The sequence below is a fragment of the Triticum aestivum genome, chromosome 5B, assembly GCF_018294505.1.
Source record: "Triticum aestivum cultivar Chinese Spring chromosome 5B, IWGSC CS RefSeq v2.1, whole genome shotgun sequence".
Lineage (NCBI taxonomy): Eukaryota > Viridiplantae > Streptophyta > Magnoliopsida > Poales > Poaceae > Triticum > Triticum aestivum.
Genome location: NC_057807.1, coordinates 493,987,692 through 494,014,823, shown reverse-complemented (window position 1 = coordinate 494,014,823; position 27,132 = coordinate 493,987,692). Strand labels below are relative to the sequence as shown.

Here is a 27,132-nt window from a genome sequence, read left to right as displayed (position 1 = left end):
TTTTGCTCTGTAAAGGAAGAAATCAACAAATTGTGTGATTTAATTTTTCTTTTGTACTCCAAACGAACAGAGCGGCCACAAAACAGAGCTATTCTCTTCCGCTTCCGTAACCGAGAGACGATCCAATCTAGCAGTTTCCCTCTTCCATGGTGAAACGCCTCCCCATCCATAAAAACGCACCACTAGCCGCATCTGGTCACCGCATGCATCATTATCCTCCATCCCTCCATCCCGATCTCTCCCGTCTTTCTCTGCTCAAGCCATTGATTGCCTCATGGTGCGCCACGCCTCTGCCCTCATCTAGTCATCTCCTTCTGTTGCGCCTTGCTGTTACGTTGGTTACCCACGACCTACCGACGCGCCGAGTCGTCGACTTGCCATTGCGGAGAAGCTGCGTCCTGGCCATCTGCCCTGCACGATTCAAATCCTGGGAGAGCGGCCCCGCCCTGTCTAGAGAGGTCGCCGGTGGTGCTATCTTCTCGCATTGCCGGCGTGGAAGGTGGGAGTGGCCAGATTTGGACTTCTCTTTTTGCAATTAAGCAGGTGAACCTTCCATCCTGTTTCTGTGAGTGAGTTTAACAATTGATGTCCTTGATGATTGTTTGGTAGTAATATTCAACAAACAGCAGATTGGTACATGATCCTTACATACTGGCAGGGGTATCATCTCGGCTGTTGGCATTTGTCTGATTTGAGTTTTTCCAATGGAATTTATGCATGAGCACATATTCATTGTTCAAGTATTACATTCATAATAAGTAATTTGTTCCTGTTGAATAGCTCTATGTGCCACCATCTGCAAGTAGGCTCTCTCAATCTATTTTTTTATTAAATATCTTCCTGGATGTATACACAAGGCATAGTATAAGTTATCTTGCTGCTTTCTGAAAGCGTACTCAAGACCGTCTTCTTTCCTGCTTCTGATCACTGTCATCTTTCATTCTTCAGATTGACTGATTATAAGCATTACGTCCTACGTGGTGGTGCAGTCCAACTCTGAACACTTTTTTACTTTTTATTTTCTTACTGAAGGTTAATTCCCACACACGCTACAATCTGAAGGTATATGCAAATTTTATATTTCTGAGTTGATGTACATGTTTTACTACATATCATATTGGCTCGCTTCCTTTCTAATTGAAATTCCACAATAGTCCCTCTATACTTCCATCTATGTAAGTGTTCCATAGCATATCACACTGAAGAGTTTCTTTTGTTTGGTCGATGGCAGATCACCAAAACTGACTATTCTGGATTTGATATATTTTCGTACTGAAGACATTCCACAAAGGTAAAGAGCATATAATATGGATGCATAAATAGAATATTCTGGAGTTTCTTTTGCTTGGTTGATAGCAGATGACCAAAACTGAATAGTGTTCTAGAAATTATGAACTTTTTTTACAGGGATAAAAATTATGAACACTATAGTCTCTTAAGATAAGGATTTAGCTTTGTTGACTATTCATGTGCTATTTTTGCCCTGAAGAGTTTACTGGTGTCACAAGCTTCTCAAATTATGACAAAGATGCGAGTTTGTAATGACTATCTCACCATCTAGGTGCACTCCGGAATCCCCAAAATAATCAATTAAGGTGTATATATTGTCCTAATATTCCATCAACCCTGTTACTGAACCATTAGGGAGGGAAATACTATTATCCACTGGATGCAACTCATGTTCTTCCTTTTCTTTTTTAGGAACACATTTGGCAATATCTTACTATATATTGTGTTGTGTATTGCTTGAGATGTCCAATGCAATTACTTTGTAAAAGTGCAGAAGTTTGCTTTGAGGGCATGCCATCCATAATCTTCTTTGCCGTTCCCCATGTCTTCTTATATTACTTAATGCTAATGCGAAATAAATGTATCTTCTCTGAACAACATAAATATCTTATTTACAGGTTGCTTTTGTCTTGATTTTTAGTTTCCTTTCAGCGATTTTTATGTATTAAATATTCGACGTTACTTCAACATGTATGGATATTTGGCGTTACTTCAACATGTACGCATACTGCTACGGACTCTATTCAGGGTTACCTACTATGAGGAAAATGGAGCAAGGTAAACCTATACCACACCTATATACATGGTAACTAACTGATTTAGCTTGGCACCACCATTTGATGCCATTTTTGTAAAGGTAATGCACCGATCAGTGGGTTAGTTTCTTAATTTGTCTGCAGAATTATTTTATCCAATCCATAATATTAGTCACAGGAGGAGCTTTCAGATAAAACATGTAAGATACAACTAAACAGTATAGACATTTAGAAAGTGAAGCATTATGATTCTATCAGACTAGTGACATTTGCTTACTTCATGTTGTAGGATGGATCAAAGTAAATGTACTTGGAAGTTCTGATGGAAATTACACATAGTCAAGACCTGGGTTATAGTTTTGTGGTGATGTTTTAGCTGTATCTTTGAAGTTTTTTCCCTTGCAGAAGAAGCGGAGGTGGTAGCCTATATATTGGAGCTTTAAATCAGTTGGTTCCACATGAAAATGACCATATAATCATTTATTCTGATTGTGTTTGCTTTCCAAAATTTGGATGATAAAGTAGGAGGATAGATCTTACTTACCCGTGTACCATTATAGCCATGCATCGTTTTAAAGTATTGTTGCCAAATAACAATAATTTATTAATTGTTTTCTCTTCTTTTTTCCTACAGATTCTCATCCTTTTAGGAGTCAATTTTAAGAGTAAAACACTAATTTTAGACAACATTTCCCGCAACAAGGCGCGGGGAATCATCTAGTATTAGATATGATGAAGTAACCGATGTGCATACAAATATCGATCCACATTTATGATTCATTATAAAGGGCAACCTGGTGCATGTAGCTCCCGCTTGCGCAGGGTCCAGGGAAGGGTCCGACCACTTTGGGTCTATAGTACGCAGCCTTCCCCTACATTTCTGTAAGAGGCTGTTTCCAGGACTTGAACCCATGACCTCATGGTCACAAGGCAGCAGCTTTACCACTGCGCCAAGGCTCCCCTTCATTTATGATTCATTATCCTTGTGTTAAAAATCATCCATATTATACTTCTCTTTAAAAGGGGAAACAAATGTTGTGATACATTTGGTTGCATTGAAATGCTAAAATTCGAGAGCTCATATATTTGCATGAGACAGTAGTAGGTAAGATGCCTAAAATGCTGACGTGATACATGTAAGAGAGAAATATTATGATTTAGGCAAGTTTGTGAAGTGGTACATCTCATCAAGATTAAACTTGCAAGTCCATGGATATATTTCAAATCATTGCACATGTAGAATTACAAGTAGCTGTGTGTAGATTGAAATTATAAGCTGGGTGTTGGACCAGGAGGACTTGCTCGACCACGCTCGAATGGACCAAACGCAAGCTAACTCCACGACAACGGAAGCGATAAGACATGACTGAATTTTGAAGGCGTGTGGTGCGGAGGCATAATCAGAAATTGTTACCTCATACCACTTCATAGGCAAAAGGTGGCCCCATTTTTTAATGAGATATACTCCAGACTTCGTCGACCCGAATACACAGAACAATCGACGGGTTTTTTTGGGGAGCTCCTATTGCGCGGTGTAGGCGGCCGTAGGAGAACTGGCGCCTACAGCGACCAGCCATGGGCCGTGGCCCGTTAAGAGAAGATCGCTCCCTCGCTCCCCCTTCGGTTCGCTCGCTCGCTCGCTGAAGAAAAACTAACTCGCATCGTTGGCTTTTTTTGGTCCGTGCTACGCTTCTTCTTCAGGGAAAAGACCGGCCTTCGTTTTTTTACAATTTTGAATATGTGTGTGAAAAAAAGGGCCGTATATTATTAGGAAAAGTTCATCGATTTTGAACAATGAAGTTCAGAAATCTGAAAAAAGTTCATCAATTTTGAAAAAGTTCATAGAATTTGAAAAAAGTTCATCAGATTATAAAAAGTTCATCAAATTAAAAATAGTTCACTGGATTTGGAAAAAAAAAGTTCATCGAATCGAAAAAAGTTCATTCGATTTGAAAAAAAGTTCGTCGGATTGAAAAAAGTTCACCGGAATTTGGAAAAGTTCATCAATTTTTTGAATAAGTTCAGAAAAATGTTTAAAAGTTCATTCACTTTCAAGAAAAGTTAATCGAGTTTGAAAAATAGTTCATCAAATTGAAAGAAGCTCATCGGTATACAGAAAAAGTTGACAAATTAGAAATCGTCTATTTGTAAACATTTTTCACGCATTTAAGAAAAAAAGGAAACAAGAAAAGAAAGGGAACAAATGCAGGAAAAAAAGGTATAAAAAGATTGAAAGGAGGCGCCGCTGCAGGCGCCGGTTTGCGGAAAGAGCTATAACCGGCGCCAAATAGGAAATGCCGTTTTTTTGTTGTTGAGAAAAACGACAGACAATTGTTTTTAGACATACGATAGACAGTTATGATTATTGACAGGGGCGGACCCAGAATTTGGCAGGGCCCCGTGCTGAGCCATGTAAATGGGTTTTGGGCTATTACTTTCTTTTATTTATTTTTTCTAGATTTTAAAGAGCATATGTTGTAGTTTTGGGCCGAAGCAACGGACTAAAGCCCAGGCTGTCCTGGGTGCAGGTCCGCCCCTGCTTATTGATGGTGTTGAAAACATGGTCAACCTAAACAATAAGATCAAGCTCTACATGCAACCGAATAATTAGCAAAATTTTGAGATAAACAAAACAACCTGCGGACAAAATATGAAATTTTTGTTTAACATAGTGCAACTCCAATAACGCGTAGTACATGAGGTCTTGCCCTGTGGCGGACCAACACCTTGACCCATGGGGGCGCCAACCTTTATGCGCACTAGATGACCAGTTGCGCCAATGGCGCAAAGGCCGAGAGCAAGTCATGTATTGAAAGAGTATATATTAATATTATTCCGGCACATATTAAAGTGATAAACATTAGACAGAGTCATCGCTGCACGTTTGACCATGGCGTAAAAAGCAAGAGCGAGCCAAGCATTCAAAGCATGTGTATGAGATTGATTTTGAATCAACTTAAGGATACTTATATTCCATTACATGAAAGCTTGATGCTTAAAAGAAATAATCAGATCACTTGGTAATAGCATACATTGGCATTAAAAGACAGGCTATATTAGCATAAATGGATGGTGCAAAGGCCGAGAGCAAGCCATGTATTGAAAGAATGTACATTGAAGATGACTTTATCATCTAAGCAGCACTTAATGGTGGGTTTGTTTGGTGGACTGTCATTGCCCAAAGCACAAATGCGTTCCATACCATCGTCCTCCTCAATAATACTTATTTATTTCCTATAGAATGTCCTATGATTGTAAAGTTGTATCGTCAAGATAATCTCCAACATATCTTATCTATGATAGGGTATGGTTCAGATCTAAAAAAACAATAGAGAAGCAACGCCTGCAGAAGAGTTCAGATAGTTACATAACACCTTAGTACCTTACTGGGCATTCCAGTGTTCCTGTGCAAACACACTAATAAACAAAATGTCCAGTGAAAGATGCGAGCCACTTTGCTAATCACATAGTCATTGAATGGAGTAGCAACCAATCCTTTTAGTCTGCTAGTAGATATGCGTCAACAGTTATGATTCTTTTTGTACATCTCCCTTTGAAGCATTAGCACAAGATTGAGAAATAGAACCATATTTTCTCAGCGCTTTGAACCCTGGTTTCAGAATGATTATCAAAAATACAAATGTCTAGAGACAACAACAGAATGAACACAAAACAGTTCAATATTAATGGAGGCTTCTCTACTTAAATCAGGACAAATCCAAATCAAATATATAGAGATAATACAAAGACCAAACTTCATGGCTATTGTTTCAATGCACAGTAAGCTGTATCTTTTATAAAATAGTGTCCCGATACAACTGGTAAGGAACAATTTGGTTCCAAGTACACAAGTAAAGGAAAAGGTAACATTCTTATTTTTGAGATATTAACAATAGTTTCTACAAAAGACTTATATATACCTAAGTACAGGAGGTACCTAGTTTCTACAAAAGGCTAGAGGAACTACATCTTCAAAAAAAAAAGCTAGAGGAACTAAAGCACAACTATCCATTGCTCCAAAGTAGAAATTAGAGATATAAAAACATTATTCTTTGGGTGGAATATTAATCAAAGCAGCAATATGCAAAAGTAAACAAAAAAAAACGTCGCCGCGCATTCAGCTGAGCTCACCCCCTTGAACTTGCAAGATGTGTGGGAATTCCACAAGAATGAAAGGCCTCATAGATATCCTCCCTGCTGAATCTGGTGCCGGCATCAGCAAGTTCCTCACACTGAAATCAAGTGTCGTCCTGAGATTACGAACACCAAGGGATAACAGGAGAGAACAAAAGCAACAGGAAGAGGAAAAGCCACTGCAGCAGCACCGTAACGGATGTAGACGGCGACAACAACGAGGCGTACTCGACCTCAACCACCGGTTCCGACGTCAACCATCTCCATCTCTTGCGGTGTGGAGGCAGCCCAACATCCACTATTATTTGCAACAAACCTTAACTAGCCATCATCTAAAATAATTGCCATATCGGCAAGGAAGGAACGACCAACACAAAGACACATTAGTTTGTCCATACACACGCATATAAAATAAAACAAGCTGAGAAGGAATTAACAAGCTATAGAAGTACATGTAGCCATTCAAAGAAAAGAACTGCCTAGCAGATAGAACCAAAGATGCATGGGCGGGCAAAAAAAATTGAATCTTGAATCAGACAAACCTGTCTGGTAGACGATGATGTTAGAACCAACAGCGAGCAAGACCTGCAAAATAATAGATCAAGCCTACACATCAGCCCATGCTCAAAGAAGCGAGAACAACTGGGAAAAGGCAGATTGAGGAAGGGGAAAGGGAAACACAACGTCTGAGGAGAATGGATACGGGAGCGCCATCCTCTCCTCAACTGAGACTTCTCCATGAGCCGGATGGTGGGGTTACGACAGCAGCGAAGCAGAGGAAGGGAGCCAGGGAGGGGATGTGAGAAACTACCTTTGCCATGAGGAGTCACAGGTCGTCCTTGTCACCTATCCCGCTCCGCCGCGGACCTGCGTCTCCGGTGCTGATGCCTCACCACCGCCCATGATGTTACAACCAACAGCGAGCAAGACCTGCAAAATAATAGATCAAGCCTACACATCAGCCCATGCTCAAAGAAGCGAGAACAACTGAGAAAAGGCAGATTGAGGAAGGGGAAAGGGAAACACAACGTCTGAGGAGAATGGATACGGCAGCGCCACTCTCTCCTCAACCGAGACTTCTCCATGAGCCGGATGGTGGGGTTACGGCAGCAGCGAAGCAAAGGAAGGGAGCCAGGGAGGGGATGCGAGAAACTACCTTTGCCATGAGGAGTCACAGGTCGTCCTTGTCACCTATCCCGCTCCGCCGCGGACCTGCGTCTCCGGTGCTGATGCCTCACCACCGCGCACCCTCGTTCCCATCTGCATTTTCTTTCATGAAAGCACAACGGTACATCTCGGTGGCATATAAGATAACATGAACAACCTCTGTAAAAGAGGCAGCAAAGCATGCATCCTAGTTAGCACCATAAGGTTACCGGTTCACGCCAAAAAGGGCTCCGTCAGGTCACCGGTCACAAGAGAGTTGGCCCTTGCAGTTCCTTTGATGAGAAGTTCCTGTTGAAACAAAAATACAAACACATGTAAGATTGGTTGCGATCGCGCAAACCACCTTTCAGATGCAAAGGCTCTATGCATGAGTAACAAAATTATCTAAATTCAAATGACATTAAAATATTCCGAGAGACCAAAATGTCAGCAATAAAGAGGAAAAAAATAGCAGGTCACCACCATCAAGATTCAAATGGCACTTACATCACACTACGACATGGTTACCATCCACTGATTTCCATCAAAACCATTCCCAAACATATAAATTCCTCTACAGGTCTCCTTATCTTTAGTCAAATCTACATCCACTAATTACTGGAGATCTTCTATTGCTTGATTATCTTTGGTTGTTGTTGTACTGTCAGGATCACCACGAACAACAGGATCTTTGGTTGTTGCTCTATATGATGATCTCACCGGGAATTTCCGGTCTTCAACAACCAAATGAATTCTTACTGTTAGGATCACCACGAACAACACCATAAAATGAAACTACATTTGGCTGGTGAAATGAGTCGAGGATCTGTGCGTCTTTCCAGAAATCCGCTATTTGCAAACAGATCAGAACTAAAATCCGAACTCTTTTCACCGCTTCTTAAATAAAAAATAAAAAATGAAGCTCATCTCATTGGCTCCTCTCACAAAGAGTACTCAGTTTCAAAAATAACTGAATAAGGAAGCAACCAGCAGCAGGTAGTAGCACATGGCAGCAGCACAAGCAACAGCAACAGCCAGTAGCACATCGCGGCAGCACAAGCAGCAGCAGAACCAGAACAAAAGAGCACTAAAGATTGAACACATGTATAACAAGCAGCACACACATCTAGGCATCTAGCAGCATAAGTGGTAGTCGTAGCCCGCAAAGCAACAACACAAGCACACGACATTAAGCGAACAAGGGAAAGACTCACCCTCTTCTTTTCAAAGAATTCGCAATCCAAATAAGCGAACAACCATGGGGTCCCTTTATTAGTTATTTTGCAGCCTGTAGAATCAAATTGAAACGACGAGCGTTGCATTAAAGGAAAAAATCAACAACGGTTCATGGGTTAACGAGTCACCTCCGTGGTAGGCTATCTAAAAGCAAAATCAATCATTTACTATTACCAATGAAGGGAGAACAACTGCAGATCTGGATCGTTATAGATTTGAGAAATACCTGCTCAGGTAGATTGTTAGTAGCCGATGTAGGAGCTGGGGAAAGTTGGTCATATACTTCTTCATTATCCATTGACCCGAGCAGCACCCTTGGAAATCATAGAAACTACGAAACAAAAAAGAAATAAACCGGTTAGAGCTAAATAAACATAGCCTATCCCAACTTCACTGGATATGTAGATTCCCAAGGGAAAATACAGTTGGATAGCAAGATCCTCATGAGAGATTTGTAAACTAAAACACTAAAACAAAATAATAGTCTATTAAAAAACAACTGCACACACATATAAACATTCTCAGGTAAACCCAAAACTCAACATCAAGATGATCAAGACAAACAAACTACTAACCAGACCATGTATGATTGCGCAACTAATTAGACATCTATATAAAACAGATCAATGCAAACAATTTCTATTTCATAGATCTCAAGTTCTACTTATTATGCTATTTCTTTGAAGCTGTAAGTATGTTTTATTTTAGCTCTTTACTTATGTATTCTCACTATATCACTCTCTTCTCTGCATCATCTCATGTTCTTGTACTTCTCCTTGTCTGTACAAGGCTACAACTTATGGTTTATCATCTCTAGAACTGATTGTGTCTTGCTTTCTCTCTATCTACTATCAGCTAGAAAGTGTCTCTCTCTTCTAAACACGTTTAATCTCTTATTGCTTCATATTTCAATAGTCCAATAAGGAGCGTGGGCCGAGATCCTCTCTTCCTCCTGCTGGTCTACTTCCTCATCCAAACACAGAGCAAATCATGGCAGAAGCAATCAGGGCGGGCGAGGGGGGGGGGGGTTAAACGGGATCTGACCTAGAGAAAGAGGAACTCGTCGCGGTGGCCGGCCTCCCTCGCACCATCCACCGCTGGGCCGTCATCGCCGGGGAGTACCCCAAGTGCCAGTCCACCCCTGGTGGGGATCTACTGCATCTCCGAGCGCCGGGATGCCCACGAGCGCCGCCACCATCGCCGGGAAGCTCACCTCCGCACCCGGGGCGGACGAGATGCGGGGGGAGGGGCGGAGGAGGAGGGGGCGGCGATGGGAGGAGAAGGAGGGGGACGACGAGGAGGGGGAGGCGAGTGGGACGGGAGGCGGCGGCGAGGGTTTCTCAGCATGGGCGGCTGTGATTTATACCCCTGCACGCGAAAAGACTAAAATGCCCCTGGCGGGGCACAGAATATACAGGCGGTGGCACAAGTACTGTTCATGGCGAATTGGGGCGACGTGGAGGCCTTCGTCCTGCCTAGCTCTTCTTCAGGCTTTATAAGGTAAATATCTATACTACTACTAGTATAACGCACGTGCGTTGCCACAGGCTCTTCAAAATTTATAATCAATATTTTTCATTTATCATCCCCTCATATTGGGTGATTATGGGGTGCTCTAATTAGAAACACAACAATCAAATATTAGTAAATTTCACCGAACGAACAACAACGAATAATACGATATCTATCAAACGAATAAAATGAGGTCATATTTTTGGTCCGTCATGCACTTCTGTTGAAAAGTGCCTATCCCTTTTAGAATCAACCCACTGTTTGCTCGCACGCAAAAAAAATACATCTCTAAAGTGGGGAACCGATCGGTGCCAAAAAGAACTCAAACTCCTATCCAATCTCGACTTCGTGCTCTTCCACTTCCATTGATAAAGATGGGACGTCAAGGGTTTCATCATGATGACCTCGAGCAGCCGCCGACATCCCTCCCCACATCTACCCCTACCCCCTGCTGCCGCTTGCACTGTCCTTGCTCCTCGAGGGAGCTAGGGACACAATGTTCTCTAGGATGGGCATGACCAGATCCACGAGGAGGCCACATTCTTCCATGGGAACCCAACCAAGCACACCACCCTCCGCAACCATCCAATCCCAGCCTAACAAAGTCAAGACCCGCCATCGATCCACAAATCAGGCTCGCCGCATCCAGGTTCACTGCAAGTCTGCGACGAGTCTGTAGTCGACATCTTGACTTTGGCTATCCCCACGGAAGAATCATCGGATCCTGCTTACTTTTACCATCACTTCGTCTCTTCCCAAGGCAGCGACACCACCCAGCCAATCACCACCACCGCTTGCGGCTTGCCTACATAAAATCATATGAGAAATCCCCACGGCGGTGCTGTAAGATCACCTTGGCGACCTCGACAGTGACCGACTGGTCTAAGATATAAGCTAGCCGCTCTTTGTAGAAACCAATAGAAGTAGGCATGTGACTCAGATTTGTTCTTTGGTGTGCATGCGTTTCTTGCTGCCCACCAGCTCTTGTCTACAACTCGCCTATATCTGTACCAGCTCTTGGTCTACAACTCGCCTATCTCCATGCTCGAGAATCTGGAGTGTAGTAGTTAAAAAAAGACCAACTTTATACTCATTTGATAATTCAACGTGCATGGGCATGCACCGGATGGAATTCACGCTCTATGTAAAATCTGGAGTGTAATGACCGTGGTTGATGAATGAAAGTCTTATTTCCGCAAAAAAAGAAGTTAAAGGTGAATATATTCCTCATGTGTAGAGTACAAACAGAGCATATAGTGATTGAGGTGAATACATGCCAGTACTAAAATCTTCTAATTTCTTTTGATTGAATCCAAGTTGTCTCTTTTCTTTCGATTCAGCAAAGCTAGTTCGAATAAATAGGATTGTCTATATCTTAACTCCTTTGCCAATTAAGCTTCAAAATTGCAGTCTGATTCAGAAACAATCGAACGATTGTGTCGTTAACTCCAGGAGATTCTCGTTAGATCTTAGGAACGCTGCAAGCCATCATATCATATAAGAATAAGATCGACAATTGATATGGACAGATCTTACTACAATCATATTACTACTACTCGCACACTGATATGGACAGATCATACAAGATCGAAGGTACGTAAGACAAGGTCCTCTAGATTACGAAAAACTGTTTGCTTCGCCTCATGTGAGACGGACCCCGAGCTATTCTTCAATGGCGCACCGCGCGCACATATTTGGCGGCGAAGTAACTCGTTATCCTAAGGACGTCCCCGTCAAGCCCGTCGACAGCGTCACCCTTTTCCATCTCCCCGGCTGGACCTCGCCGAGTTTCCACCGTCGACGGCCTGCCGCCGCCGCATTCTGCTGCACGAAGGAGATCAACGACGGTTTAGACGTGCACGGGTGCAGCAGAGCAGATCGACCGACGGATCGGTTGACAACACGTACCGTCGCAGGCCGCGTGGCCGTGGTGGGGGGCGGCGGCGCTCGAGGTGCCCTGCGCCTCGCATTCGCAGGGCGAGACGGCGCTCGTGGCGCTGGTGCCGATCTCCTCCTCCGGACGAACGAGGAGCCAGCCGTCCAAGCTGGGCGAGGGAGCCAACGGCGGCCTGCAGCGCTGCCGGCTCGACTCCTTGCAGTAGGCGATCGCGCTCGCGACGGCCTCCTCCCTCGCCCGGGCGGTGCCGTCCTCGCCGGCGGCGACCCTCCCGTCCGGCTTCGTCGCCCGGCCCTTCCGTCTCCCGCGCCCGTCTGACCGCTCGTCCGCAGCACCGGCGCGCTGCAGATTTCTGGCGAACCTGTGCAGGCACCGCCTTAGCGCGTGGCCCTTCCGTGCGGCCGTGTCACCGCCCTCCCTCACCGGTGAGCGCGCGCTGTTCGACGAGCTGCTTCGGGCGCCGAGCAAGGAGGAGGAGGTGGACGACCTCGACGCCGGGGAGGAGCCCGGGTCGGAGGCCACCTTAGCGTCGCCAGGGCCGAACGCCGGCGACGAGGAGCTGCCCTGCTCAACGCTCGAAGCGCCGTCCGTGGTCGCTGCCGTCGCCACGGCCGGCGCCATCGCCGCCCACACGGCGCACGGGAACATCCACGCCATGACGACCTGGAAGAAATGCATGGTGATCAGGAGCACTGGGGTTTGCTTGCAGGCCCTTGTGCACGTAGTACGTCCTTGTATATATATACACGTCGCGATTGCGATCGCGTTCGCCTCCGACTCCGGCGGTGGTTGCAGGGGGGGGGCACGGCGGCGTCTGCGGGCGCGTGATTTCCGAAATCCGAGATGCCACAGCGAGATTGCCAAAATCCTGTGGCTAATCTATGGAATACTCCGGTGGTTCCTTCCATATACGGAGGGAGTACTAATTACTGCACGGTTTAATTACTCGATCGCTGATTTATCGGATGAGCTAGTAATGCGGACGGATCGCTGATTTATTACCATATTCGATATTTCCTGAGTTATGGCCTTACCATACCTGGATTGATTTATTACTATACGTGGATTAATTATGATTTATTACTATATGATTTATTACTATACGTGGATAGCCTTACCATACCTAGTGGTAATTTAAATTTATTACCATATTCGATATTTCCCGAGTTATGGCCTTACCATACCTGGATTGGTAGCCTTTGGGGTAATTTAAATTTATTACCATATTCGATATTTCCCGATTTTTGGCCTTACCATACCTGGATTGATAGCCTTTGGGGTAATTTAAATTTATTACCATATTCAAAATTTCCTGAGTTATGACCTTACCATACCTGGATTGATTTATTACTATACGTGGATTAATTATGATTTATTACTATATGATTTATTACTATACGTGGATAGCCTTACCATACCTGGTGGTAATTTAAATTTATTACCATATTCGATATTTCCCGAGTTATGGCCTTACCATATCTGGATTGATAGCCTTTGGGGTAATTTAAATTTATTACCATATAATTGCCATATTCAAAATTTCCTGAGTTATGACCTTACCATACCTGGATTGATAATTAATATACGTGGATTAATTATGATTGATTACCATAAATACGTTGGGTATTGCCGGTCAGACGAGAAAAGAGAAAAATCGGTGGGAGGGGCTGGTGGGAGGTGGGACGAAGAAAAACCGGTTGAAAATAAATCGGTTGAAAATAAACCGGTTGAAAGTGGGGGGGACTATTCAACCAATTCGTCCATTAGGAGTAGAGATTAAAGAAGAAAACATATTCACGGACGAAAACTCTGCCGACAAAACGTCCCGCACCCCGCGGCCCGCACCCATCCAATACATCGCTTCCCTTACCTAAAAAAAACATTCCTTCTCGAAGGAAAACACAATCCGAACGCGCAAGAAAGTTAGGGTTAGGGCGCCGCCGCACTGCTCCGTACCTTCGTTCGCCATCTGACCTGCTCCCCCTCCCACCATCGCTCTGCCGCCGCCCCCATGTTCCACCCGATGCGCCAGTAGCCCAGCACGACGCGCCCGGCAGGCCGGTCTTGCCTTGTCGTCCACCCACACATCTCCTCCCTTGGATTCCGGCAAGCTGCGGCGGCAGCCACGGTGAACTGCCATGGGTGCGGCCAATCCGAGCTCCAATTCGGGCAGGTCAACCGTGTCTCGACGGTGGCGCGGGCCAGCCTGGTGGCGCTGGACGCTGCCAGTCTCGGCCGTCGCGCGATTGTGCGGATGACGCTCAGCATGTCCCTGTAAGCGCCGGCTATTGCTGCTCCCCGCCCCCATGTAATTATCCAACGCTCGAAAAATTGTTCAGACCGACCTGCTCTTCAATTCTCGTTGGTTTGTGGTTTGCAGACCCCAACCAAGCAGGGTTCGTGCTAATGGAGAAGAACATGTTGTTCCTGGAGGCATGGTAGGCATTCCACCACGCTACCACCATAAGTCCCATCCGTGACGAGCTGGTGAACACGTGAGACATGACATGTCTGATTCCAGTTGTGCAAAGTCTGCTTGTACTGCTACCTGTCCTGCCCCTAGCAATATAATTTGTCTGCTGCCTCAACGGCTCACACTTCTGCAAGTCATTACATGCCACCTATTAGTATTGTAGAAAGTACAACCGAATTTGATAATTGCATCAAGACCAAATGCAGCTGTCATGCACCTCCTTTGTTTGAATCTGAAATTCTATTAGAAACATGATGGTGTCGTGTTTTTGCAGTTCTTATGCCGTCTAACGAATTTTCTTTTCCCACATTTTATTTCAGATGCTGCACCCTTGGTCTATCCTTCACTCGATTTTTGAAATTGTTTGCGTTTTCTGACGTAAGTCTGGCACACGAGGTGCCCTCATGGGTGTAGATTGATCCATTGGCTACCCATTGGAACATCACTTGCAGGACTCTCTATTTAAACGCAAAATTGGTGTACTACTTTTTTTCTTAATTGTATTCAGTCTTGTGGCAGACTTCCTGCATTAGGAGACACTTGCCCCAGATCCAATTCGTCGATGGAGTTAGAAAAAATCCATACAACAGAGTCTTAGGTAATTTATGTTCTAACTATGTTATTATTATTGCAAAATCAAATATGGATGCTTAATCTGAGCTATTTCTCACCCCATTTCCTCTAGGTCTCTGCCAATTATTGTTTGTCTTTTGAGGTGAATGCAGCTGCTGGTCATGCTTTAACCACATGTCAATTGCAGTAGTGTGACAGTGCCATCCTGTTCCACAAACCATGTGAAGAATGATGGGTGGTGTAATCCCATGCTAGCTAGCTAGAGTGCTAGACAGATTTAATAAACTCTTTCGAGCTCATCTTTTGGCCTGAAACACTAAGAACTAAACTGCCCCAGTAGTGAGCAATGATTAATAAAACGGAGTTCATTTGATCCATCTGATAAAAATAACTATTGGGGAATAAGAATGAAAAGTAATCACGTGTTGTTTCTGTAGTGGAATTCAGGTATACCCTTTCCTCTATTTATTTGACTGTTGTTAGATTGGTTCATCTTAGTCTGACATGTTAATGGAGTTATTTCATTCCTCACATGACCCCTTTCAATTGGTTCAGTTCTCCTTCTTTGGTTACTCTATATTCCCTACATATATCTTTATTATGTTCATCGAGACTTTAGAGTAAGACATTTATTTTGTTCATATTACCTTCAAGGTACCATGGTACCTACAACGCAGGGGGACTAATGGCAATTGGTTCTAATTTCTAAATCTAATTAAGTGTAAGCTTCTCTGCCGTCTGTACTGCAGCCGTGATAATCAGAAGTTCAGGACCCCACTGTAGGCCGGAAAAAAAGATTAAACTTGGTAAGATACAGTCTTCTGATCGCAATCTTACTTTTTTTGTTAGTGCTTCCATTACTTTCTATTGAAAAATGCTCAATGGGCTAGGGGGTGGACCCTTTTAGTAAGTTATATGTATAATTGGAGATTACTTGATTTTCTCATCGTTATCTGGTTAGTTATCCCTCACAAAATCAAGTGATAGTATATGCAGTATGTATAAGACTAGGAGTATTGGATGGTTATGATTCAGGAGTGTGTATTTTGAACGAAGTTTGTAGTACGTATAGGGTGATAGATAGGTTGGATAGGAACTTCTGCTCTAATTTACTATGGTTGTAGTTAAATTTATTTTTGGTTGAATCGTGTCTTTCGCACTGATCTTGATTTACTGGATAAATTATACAATAAAGTGGTTTGTGATTTTTGGGTTTTACACTATCCATCATAATAAATGAACTTATTATTTGCACTTCAGATATCATGTAATTTTTTATGATCTCTGAACTTCCCGTGTACTGTTAATCCCAATCAATTTGAAAATCCAATAAACTTCTATATGTTCTATAATTTTTTAAACATGAGCATTGTTGGTTAATAGATTGGTTTACATTAATTTCTTAAAAGGGGACCGCACACATGTCCTGGTGCTAAATTTTTTTAGAAAGGGTTTATGTAATTTTGGTAGTATAAAAGTAACCCAAGTTCTTTAGTATTATCCAGAGCTAGGATATGTAAATGTATAAACACAGGGTAGAAGGTCAGTCAATTTACAGGGTCTAACCTTGTAGTGCTGCTATTTGTCCCAACCATCTAATACTCATAACTAACTTCATTGCCTCCATTGCTAGGCTAAAATCTGGAGCCGCAAACGGAGCAATTACTAACCATCAATTCACAGAAACGCAATTTGACCTGGGATGATATACTGATATGCCATGACCATCTGATAAGAAGAAAGTAGAATATCTAAAGAAGGAATACATATCCCGCTAGCAAGAGAAAGTTGTGGCGGCCAGTGAGAATATCGATGGACCTAGCTCAAAACCCCACATCTTTATTTCTCCATATATATTTTGCCTTCTAAAGAGTAGTTATTGCCAATTGATTGTCAATAGAATGTCTAGATGCATGAGTATTTGACATCTGCGTTTGTTATGATCTATAGAAGCAGTGGAAATAATACTTTATCATTTAGTCAGAAATAACTAAATTTTCATGAAATCTCATATCTTCAGTAATTTGCTCGCAGGAGAGCGATGACTATGGCAGCAAGCTCGCTAGGGTTGGAGACCACTGCACAGAGCAGGAACGGAACGTGAATGGAATTGGGCATTGGTATAGTGAGTGTCAGTTCCGGTCAGGCTGCCCACCATGTGTGGTGTTCGAAACTGCTTCACACACGATAAACTTTTGGACGATCTGTGCACGATTAAAGAATCCACCGGCCGTTGCTCTGCCGTGAACAAGATTGCACGGCTGGATTCAATCGTCGGCTGCAAATCGTCCAAATAATGTCGTCTGGATAGCACTGCTCTGTAGTGTTTCAGCTGAAACACCATAAAGCTATTTAATTATTCATGTTTATTTATCTTTCATCTGATCAAATTAAAATGTCTAATCAAAATTTTGTAATCACATAGGTGGATTGTATTGGGGTTTATGGATAGGAATATTTCATTTGACTATTTTGAGCATGTATATTTCACTCAGAATTGCCACCATTGTTCTTTGTGGACTACTAATTCCGATTAATACTTGGCAAAAGCATATAGGACTATTCTTTTACAATTAATTCTGATTACTATATTTTCGGTAATTTGGAGTACTACATATTTGGCAGGAACATAGGACACACTTCAGTACAAAATTATTTACCATTTTAGTGGACTAGGAATTGAATGATGATACGGTGAGAAGTAGAAATATGAAAGTGATGAGCACAACAGTGAACACTTACATCGTGTGATTTTGGACAGCCATCTTAGAAGAGGTCACAAGACCAAACTCATATTGTAACACGAACTCCTAATACCATCAGTGGTGACCTGTCATCAAAAAGGCAAATGCCGGCTTAGGGCCTATTCGGATCCACTCCACTCCACAACTCTGCTCTGGGAGCCGGTGGAGCCGGCCCGAACGCTGCAACTCCCTGGAGTCGACAGAATGGAGCAGAGCGATCTGTAGATGGAAATCGCGAGCTGGAGCTCGCTTGGAGGAGCCGGAGCGTAGGATTTCCTCAAGCCAGTGGATTACTAAACATGCTTTTAATAGATGAACTTTACATACTTACTAGTATAAAAAAGATGTCATGTTTAGCACTTTAATTCTATAATACGCATAGATTAGACAAACTAGTAATAGGTCTTATAGAGAAAAATATATGGTAATAAATCCTTCCCCTTAGCCGGCCGATCCGTGCTGGACATCCACCAGACGCGCTGCCGTCAGATCAGATCCGATCACATGGTTGCCTCCTTCTCTCTCGGTCCCACACCCTCTCTTTCTATCTGGAGACATCCACAAGCAACAGTGCATCCTTATCCTAACAAGACCCAACTGCTTAGCCTTTCTCCTTTTCCCCACCACATGATATCCATCTCAAGCTCCCAGCCATAGCATACGGTTGCTCCTCCAGCGAGAAACCATATGTTGCCTAAATATGGAAACCGCGCTCGTACAAACCAAAGCCTGTTGTTTTAGGGCCAACATGCTCGTCGCTGACTGCAGGGGGCTCGGGGGGTGGATGGCGGTGGTGAAACAACGGCGGTGGCCTCCTCCAACACAGATGCTAGGAGCTCCACTGCTACAAAAGAGCCGATCGATGCAAGACTCGGATTGCAACATCGTCCATGTTTCTGAAACATGGGGAATATTACAGTGGAAATACGACGGTGTGGCAATGTGAGTGCGGCGATTTTTCTGCAACATGACCTATGTTGCAAAAAAAATTGAAACATAGCATGCAAAAGTTTTTTGAAACATAACCCCCGTTGCAAAGTTTTTCGCAACACGGACTCTGTTGCAAAAGTTTCTACAACTTAAACCTTCTTGCAAAGGTGGAGAGCGCCGCTCGACCATTTGGTGGCGCAGATCCGATGGCTCACGGCCCAACGGATATTATAAAAAGATTAGCCGACGGATGCGTAACACGCCACAAAAGACATTTGCATTTTTTAGAAGGTGTTGGGGCATCCACGACACCCCGCTGAATCCGCCACTGGTCTTGCCAACTCTTATGACTATGACAAAGAGTAGCAAACACTGAAAGTCAATCAAACAAAAATACAAATTGGAAATTAGAGATCGTCCAACACCATGAGCAAACTTGCTTTGTCTTTTTTAAAAGAGAGTTAAATTTAGTTCATGAATAATGTCTACATTTTTGTTTTGAACACAATACAAACTAAATCCGGGCAAACGTCGGACCGGGCTTGTAAAAGGCCGAGCTTCATTTTACAAGCCCGAGCCCGGCCTAAAGCCTGAAATACTCCCTGTTTTTAAGCCCAAGCCCAACCCGAAATCAAGCCCGAACGGCGAAAGCCCAGCCCGAATGCTGTTTTTTAGTATACATACAGGCAAGCCCGGCCCAAAGCCCAAAAGCCCCACTCGAAATACAGAAAAACGGAAGCCCGAGCCCAGCCCGATCTATCTTCCGGGCTGCAAAACAACGCCCGAGCCCGGCACGGGTTTTTCATGCCGGGCCTGAGCCGGGTCGTCGTGCCAGGCTGTCCATGCCCGGGTTTAGTACAGACGCATACGCTCATACACTCACCAATGCTACCCATCTAACTATGGGTTGGTTCACAGTAATCTCTACTACATTTTATTGTGTTGATTTCTGGAGATACAGAAGTCCCACTTCCTATCATCTGTCATTCTGTCAGCTGATTGATCACGTTACGCTCAAATGTTAGGTTATGATATGATCAACACAACTGTCGAAAAACTGAGACGAGACGCAATATATATGTATTCACGTTTTTTTTGTTTTTTTTGTTTTTTTATATCGAAAGGACGGAACTTCCTCCCCCTCCTCCCGCGACGCTCCCGCGAGCGTCCGGGAGGAAACCCTAGCGCCGCCGCCTCTCCTCCCCTCCTCCTCTCCCCCCCCCCTCGCCGCCGCCGAGGGGCGCGAGCGGGCGAAGCCCGGTCGTCGCCGGCGGCGGCGGGGTCCCCCTCATCTCCTCGCGCGGGGATCTCGGCGCGGGCCGGATCTCGTGTGCCGGGACGCGGCGCTGGTTGTCGGGCGCGGCGGCGCAGCGGCGCTCCGGCGGGGGCCGACGACGGTGGCGTGGCGGCTGTGTGATGGGCGGCAAGGCGCGGGGTGGTGCAGGCCGGCGGGCGGGTTTAGGCGGCGGTTGCTTCTCGGCAGCTCCGGCGAGCCCCCCCTGGCGCTGCGGGTCGTGTGCGACCGGGTCGCGGGCGGCACCTCTCACCGCGGCTCTCTGGTGGAGGGGCGGCGCGGCAGCGGTGGTGGTGGGCGCCCCCGTCCAGTCGGGCCCTTGCGGCTGGACGGCGGAGCTCGGCGCGGGAAGACCTCCCTGATGGCCTCCCATGGCTCCGGCGGCGGCAGATCTGCCATCTCATCCGTCTTCCTCGACTTCGGGTGGCGGTGGCTGCTCTCCGGCGGGTCCGGACCTTCGGCTTCGGGGGCGAAACAGGTGGTTTCGGGGGGGAGGCTGGTTGGGGGATGAGCGTCTTTGGCCATTGGCCGTTTCCCCACCTCCCCCTTCCCCCGGGCAGCGTCATGTCGCGGTTCGTCTCGAGGCAGCGCCCGCCGGCGACTCCAGGAGGCGGTTGGGGGCGTGGATCTGGTCAAAGTCGTGTCCTTTGGGAGTTCTCGCGGTGGTCTGGTGGCAGGGCGGCGGCCCTGGCGGTGGGAGACGCGGCGGTCGTGGACGGACTGCGCGGCTCGGATGCGGGCGGGCATCTATGGCCGCTCGGGTGGCATAGCTGCGGGTGGCTGTCGGACCGGGGAGGCGACGGAAGAGTTGAAGCACCGGAGTACATCACTTGCCCAGTACGCGCTCTGGCCGACGATGATGACGTCCGCGGACGTCGTGTTCCTCCCTGCAGGCTTCGTCGTGGTGCTCCTTCTCCTTCCTTCTAGCTCCGGGTGAAAGCTTGATCTTCGGATCGGACGGTGGCGACATTCCGTGGTCGTACCCCTTCTTGGAGGCATTGTCTTGGAGCCCTCGGTCCGGCGTGGTCCGTCACACTTCTTCCCGGTTCATCGGGCATCCTGTGGGGGCGTGGTAGTCGTTGAGGGTGTGTGTCGGTGCCCGGCATCCTTGTATCTCGTCTTGGGTGTGTGTGGTGTGCGTTTGTATCGATGGCTTGGTTGTGGATGTTGGTTGCTTTATAATCTAAAGCGGGGGAAAGCCTTTTTCGGATTATATCGAAAATTGTTGGCTAACACGTTTTTCCTGTTCCAGCCCGTGAATTAGCATATGCTGCATGCCTGCAGTATATAGAGGTCGTACTCATCAGTTCATCGGAGAAACGCAGCTCTCCTTGCTCAGTAGTTGCCCTCATCTTCCCCACCAACAGAAGGTGAGCTCACTCGCGAAGTCGTCCCGTACAATGGAAAGCCAAACCCTCTTCTCGTCCAGATCCGGCGGCTCGACGGCCATGACTAAGCTCGGGCCGAACCCGGCTAACTCCTGCCCCCTGACGCCGCTAGGATTCCTGGAACGTGCGGCCACCGCGTACCGCGATTGCCCCTCCGTCGTCTACCACGACACCGTCTACACCTGGAGCCAGACCTTCCGCCGCTGCCTCCGCCTCGCCTCTGCCCTCGCCTCGATTGGGATCGCCCGCCGGGATGTCGTAAGAAGATTAACGTGCTCAAGTTTGCGATTACAGGAGGTTAATTCACATAAGTTGACCTAATATGAGCTGCTTATCTTATGTTCCACGTCAACGGCTGGAGCTTTCCGTGGGGGGTAGCCGTGGTGGGCGGCAGCAACGTCTGCCTTCGCCGCGTAGACGCCGCCGATGTCTACGCCGCCATCTCTCGCCACGGGGTGACGCACCTCTGCGGCGCGCCGGTCGTGCTGAACATGCTGGCCAATGCACCCGAGGCCGTGCGGAAGACGCTGCCCGGCAAGGTGGAGATACTCACGGGCGGCGCACCGCCGCCCGCTGCCGTGCTGCACCGCACCGAGGCCATCGGCTTCAAAGTCAGGCACGGGTACGGGCTATGCGAGACGGCGGGGCTGGCGACGTCGTGCGTCTGGAACGCGGAGTGGGACAAGCTGCCCGCCTCGGAGCGCGCGCGGCTCAAGGCGAGGCAGGGCGTGCGCACGCCGGCTACGGCCGAGGTCGACGTCGTCGACGATAAGAGCGGCCGCAGCGTGCCCCGTGATGGCTCCACGGCAGGCGAGGTAGTGATCCGAGGAGGGTGCGTCATGCTGGGTTACTTCAACGACGAGGCGGCGACACGGGCGTCGATCAGGCCAGACGGCTGGTTCTACACGGGGGACGTCGGGGTGATGCACCCGGACGGGTACCTGGAGATACGCGACCGCTCCAAGGACGTGATCATAAGCGGCGGGGAGAACATCAGCAGCGTGGAGGTGGAGTCCGTGCTGTACGGCCACCCGGCCGTGAACGAGGCGGCGGTGGTGGCCCGGCCGGACGAGTTCTGGGGCGAGACGCCTTGCGCGTTCGTGAGCCTCAAGGTGGACAACGGTAGGGGCGAGCTGACGGAGGCGGAGCTCGTGGCATGGTGCCGGGAGCGCATGCCGCGCTACATGGTGCCGAAGACCGTCGTGTTCCGGGACGAGCTGCCCAAGACGTCCACGGGCAAGATCCAGAAGTACGTGCTCCGGAACATCGCCAAGGAGTTGGGGCCCACCAGCAGGGGCGTCAGCAGCAAGATGTAGGGGCTATGCATGCATCCATCCCGGGATCAAACAGTCCGGCATGCATGGCCTTCCTTCAATGAAGATTCTATTTCCGCTTAGTGCGTGATGATCGGCCCTTGTTGATTACGTTTAAATAAGACAAACGGGATTGCTAAATCTAAGAGCATCTTCACCACGCGGCGCGTTAAAAATCAGTTTGCAGCGCCGGAGTCATCAGCTTTTGCTGGCTTCAGCGGTCGCCGTAAAATAAAGCGCGTCCGAGTCGCTCCAGCAGGCGCGCTATATTGCATCTTTTTTTAACTACGATTCGACACACATTTGGCTCCGATAGTACAAATGTGCACACATATATTTCTTCTACGATACAAAATAGTGCAAATAGTCTTCTTGTACAATAGATAGAAAAACTACTACTACTCGTCATTCTCCGACTCGGACTCTGCCTCGGTGATGTCCTCCTCCGACGTCTGAGCATAGGCGTCAAGAAACCGCTCGTCATTGGAGTCCCAGGACGACGCATCTCCTAGCGCGATGTTCAATTTGGCGACCGTCTTCCGCGTTTGCTTGTCCACGCGATAGGCGGCTCGCTCCTGCCTCCTCTCCTCCCTCTCCGCCCTCCTCTCCGAGAAAAACTGTTGCTCGTTGATGACGTCTTGCGGGAAGCGTTGGCGCCACAACGCCATGGCTTCCTCGTCCATCTCGGCCAGGCTGAGACGGCGCTTCCGCCTCCGATTCTCACGATGATCCTCGTCGGTGAGAAAAGCCGCGGGGGAGGCGCCAACTCTTGCGCCCGCTCCTGCGTCGCCACGTTCTGGAAGTTCATGTCCCAACGGGACCGCCGGAGGCGCCACGCCGCAGCGTCGTACGCGCGGGAGCCCTCCTGGTCGGAGTCAAAGGTTCCGAAGCCGAGGCGCACGTCGCCCGACCGAATCTCGGCAGAGTAGGTGCCGGACGGACGCACGCGGACGCCGCGGGAGTCCGAAGCTCCCCGGCGGCGCGGCGGCATGGTGGCGCGGTGGTGGTGTCAGTGGAGAGGAGAGAAAGTTGTGGAGGGAGCGACGAGAGAGCGCAGAGGGCGCTACAATTTTATAGATCAGTGGAGAGGAGAGAAAGTTGTGGAGGGAGCGACGAGAGAGCGCAGAGGGCGCTACAATTTTATAGACGCGCCGGACGCGGTGCGTCAAATCTAGCGTGGGAGCTGCCGCTTTTCCCCGCGCTAGTTTCCCACCACCGCTGGAGCACGCGAAAACGTTCCGCGCGCGCTAAAATTTTGGTTTACCCCGCACGCGCGTCTTTTGGCGCAGCTGTTGGAGATGCTCTAAATCGATTGAGATTTCATCAAATTGACGAGGGAGCATTGACTGAGACTTGATTGCTAAACGGGATCACTAAACCGGATTGCATCCTCCCGCGTCGGCGCATCCCCCATCCCCGACCTGCTGCCTCTGCAGCCGCCAGAGCCAAATTATATTGACGTGCAGCAGCACTGGTGGGTGACGTGGGTGGATATACGACGACGACATGACAAGTGTGTGCATACATCATCAACTCGGTGCATCTCTATGTTGCCGCCGACCGGCACAACTTCTCCAAAGGCCTGCCGCCATTGGAGTCGGCCAACCTCCAGGTGGCCACCCCATGGGAGATGCGGGAATACCGGGAGGCCGACGAGCGCCTCGCGGCGGAGCAAGGCAGCGGGACCTACATCATGCATCGAGGCGGAGCAGCGTCCGTAGGAGGAGTACACTGCAGGGAGGACGAAGGTCATCGACCTCTCCAGCGACACTGACCCTATGATCGAAGGGTTGAGCAGATCGGATTGGAAGAGACTCGAACAGTCGGATAACAAGTAGTTTTAGTAAGTTCTAGTCTATATATTGGTTAAATTATCTAAAATATTATTAATTTGCACCGAATTGCATTTTAGTAAGTTTTATGTGGTACTTTGAACCAAATTAGGACTGAATTTGTGTTTATGTGTCACTACTTTTTTTTACTCTGCTAAGTATTGAGGATCGGTTAGAAACGATCATTTTTAAAAGAAAAAATGTATTCTTCTGAAGAAAAAGGGTTTCCCTCCGCTTTGTATTACAAAGCAACCATCCGATACAATCCACGATAGGTGCTGGGGCGGAAGCAGCACAAGCACGCCCAAAAGAAAAGAAAAAAAAAAGAAACAAATGCCGACAATGGCAGGTTGACGAAACAAAGATGGCCAGTGACCGCTGCACCCACCGGAGAAGTACCACCGCGCTTGTAGCACTCCGAGGCGTCGCGTACCGAGCAGCACCTTCAGGAAGGAATGCGACGACGACGACGCTGCTGCCCAGACAAGTCCAAGGGTTTCCCCCGGTACGTAGAGGGCAGTGGGGAAGGGGCAGATCCGACGCCCTTCAGGAAGGTCCGGCGGCGCCCGCAGGCGTCACCATGTCGGTGATGGACAAGCCACCAGGGATTTCTCCCAACCCAAACAACCACCACCACCCCGGACGATCGAAAGCGCTCCACCAGAACTGTCGCCCACCAACATGTGCTACCACAGTCACTGAACCATCAATGCCGTCTCGCTGAGCCACCGACACGAGACCTCGAGGAGGGACGAGGGGCCAACGGGCTCGGGGGAAGCCGCAACTCAGCCGATGGGAGGGAACTACCACCACCGCCGACGCGGAGCCGACCGAACGTGACGACAGGAGCTTACCAGGCCCGCACAGGCCCGGCCGGACCCCAGAGATCCGGGCAACCCCTGCCGCCATGCTGCAGCACCTCGGCCGACGAAGCCGCCACCACCCGCATCCCTCGACGCCGCGCCACCACCGCCAGGGAGCCACGCTGCCGCACGCCGGAACGCCGGCCCGCCCCAACCCAGCTGGAGCCCAGAAGAGCCCAGATCTGGGCGGAGCGAGGGCCGGCGGCTAGCCGCACCGCCGCGCGCCCCGCGGCCAACGGCCACGCCACCGCATCAGACACGCCCGTGACCCGCGGACCCCGCCACCAGGACGCACCATCGCCAGCCGAGGAACACCGCCGCCAACCACCATCGCCCGAGCAGAGGAAGCCGCGCGCGGGGACAGGCAGGCCCGCCGACGCCGGCACCACGCGAGCAAGGCCCGGCGGCGCGCTGGCGGCGGCAGGGGGAGGAGCTTGGGGGCGCGCGGGAGGGGAACGGCGTTGGGGCCCCCCGGTCGCCTCGCCCGGGGAGGCGACGCGGGGGGTACAGGGACGGGAGGAGGAGGAGGGAGGAGCGGGGGAGCAGGAGAAGGGAGCGGCGACGACGGGCTTCGGCCGCAGCGGCGGCTCCGCGCGGGGGAGCCGCCGGCGGCGGCGCAGAAACCCTAGGCGAGGGGAGGGCCTGCAAACACCGCATATTCTCTCAAAATGTATTCTTCTAGAGTATACTCGGCCGTATTCTCCTCTGATAAATCGGTTAGAGATACTCTTATTAAGGTGCTCTAATACCGCATAGTATTGGTCCAACATCTTCAGACTATGAAGAAGCCCGTAACGTCACCACACTTTAGATGCGTATCCATCTCTACTATTAAAGGAGAGTTCATAGTCATTTTGTTCGGTTGACACAGTCATTAATAAGCAAAAATCAGCCCAGTTATCTTTTACCAACTTTGCCTCATCACAACCGCATGCTATTAATTAGTCAAGCAGTTGCTTACACATGTCAATAAGTCATGACATAATTTATGAAAAATATCATCGAGCAATCAAGCATTAGACCAGAGGATCACATTAATTATGAAGGGTATCATTGGAGGGGAGGATCAAGTCTTGGACGGGAGGATCACATTAATTTTTGAAAGTATCATCCAAGTTGAACGGAAGGATCACTAGAATATGTATGCCCCTGCTGCAACGCACGGACGATTAGGTAATCAAATTTAAAGTGTTGGGCATACACTTGTAGGACTCACAACCATGAATCACCCTTCCAATTTCCGAGACGCTGAAGTAGCGCAAGCATGAAGCACAAAACGCAAAAGTACCCGGTGTGTCAACATCTCGACTACAAGTGCAAGGGCCTTGCCTGCACAACCATTACTTGCAAGACCGCCAATCCATGAGATTTTTTTTTTTTTTGAAAACAGAGCAGCAACTTGTTCAATGTGGCCAAAGCCTTGTGCGTGGATTAGATGACACAACAGTTCTACTCTCCACATAAATCAGTGAAATATGGACATTGAACATACATTGTGTTGGCACTTGCATGTGGCCAAGTGCTATGACAAACAACTGCAATTTGATGTCTTAAATTATAATCACCGAACAAAGAGCAACTGCTATCAGTTTAAAATTTCATTCAAATATTAGATTTCCAAAATGTATTGCATCACATTAAATATTAGAAAAAACAAAGAAAATGCAAGACACATTATACAAAAAATCTATATTTCAACTTAAAACACACTTTTTCAGTGGTGCTCGCTCTCCAACATTTTTCCCTTTGGAC

The 27,132-nt window shown here is 47.7% G+C and overlaps 1 protein-coding gene and 1 long non-coding RNA gene across 2 annotated transcripts in view; both read left to right on the top strand.

Moving 5' to 3' along the window:
• The window catches only part of LOC123114917 (2-methylpropanoate--CoA ligase CCL4-like), a 28,953-nt gene extending 6,265 nt beyond the window's left edge, over nucleotides 1–22,688 (top strand). The window contains exons 5-7 of the mRNA XM_044536284.1: nucleotides 21,438–21,652; nucleotides 21,700–22,393; nucleotides 22,499–22,688. Of these exons, the coding sequence (XP_044392219.1) occupies nucleotides 21,438–21,652; nucleotides 21,700–22,393; nucleotides 22,499–22,688 (1,099 nt within the window). The remainder of the gene's footprint in view (nucleotides 1–21,437; nucleotides 21,653–21,699; nucleotides 22,394–22,498) is intronic.
• Nucleotides 100–2,614, top strand: LOC123112747 (uncharacterized). Its single transcript, XR_006455665.1, has 5 exons — nucleotides 100–543; nucleotides 949–1,062; nucleotides 1,232–1,291; nucleotides 1,942–2,067; nucleotides 2,335–2,614. It is a non-coding gene; the product is annotated as an uncharacterized lncRNA (long non-coding RNA).
• Nucleotides 22,689–27,132: the final 4,444 nt, after the last annotated feature.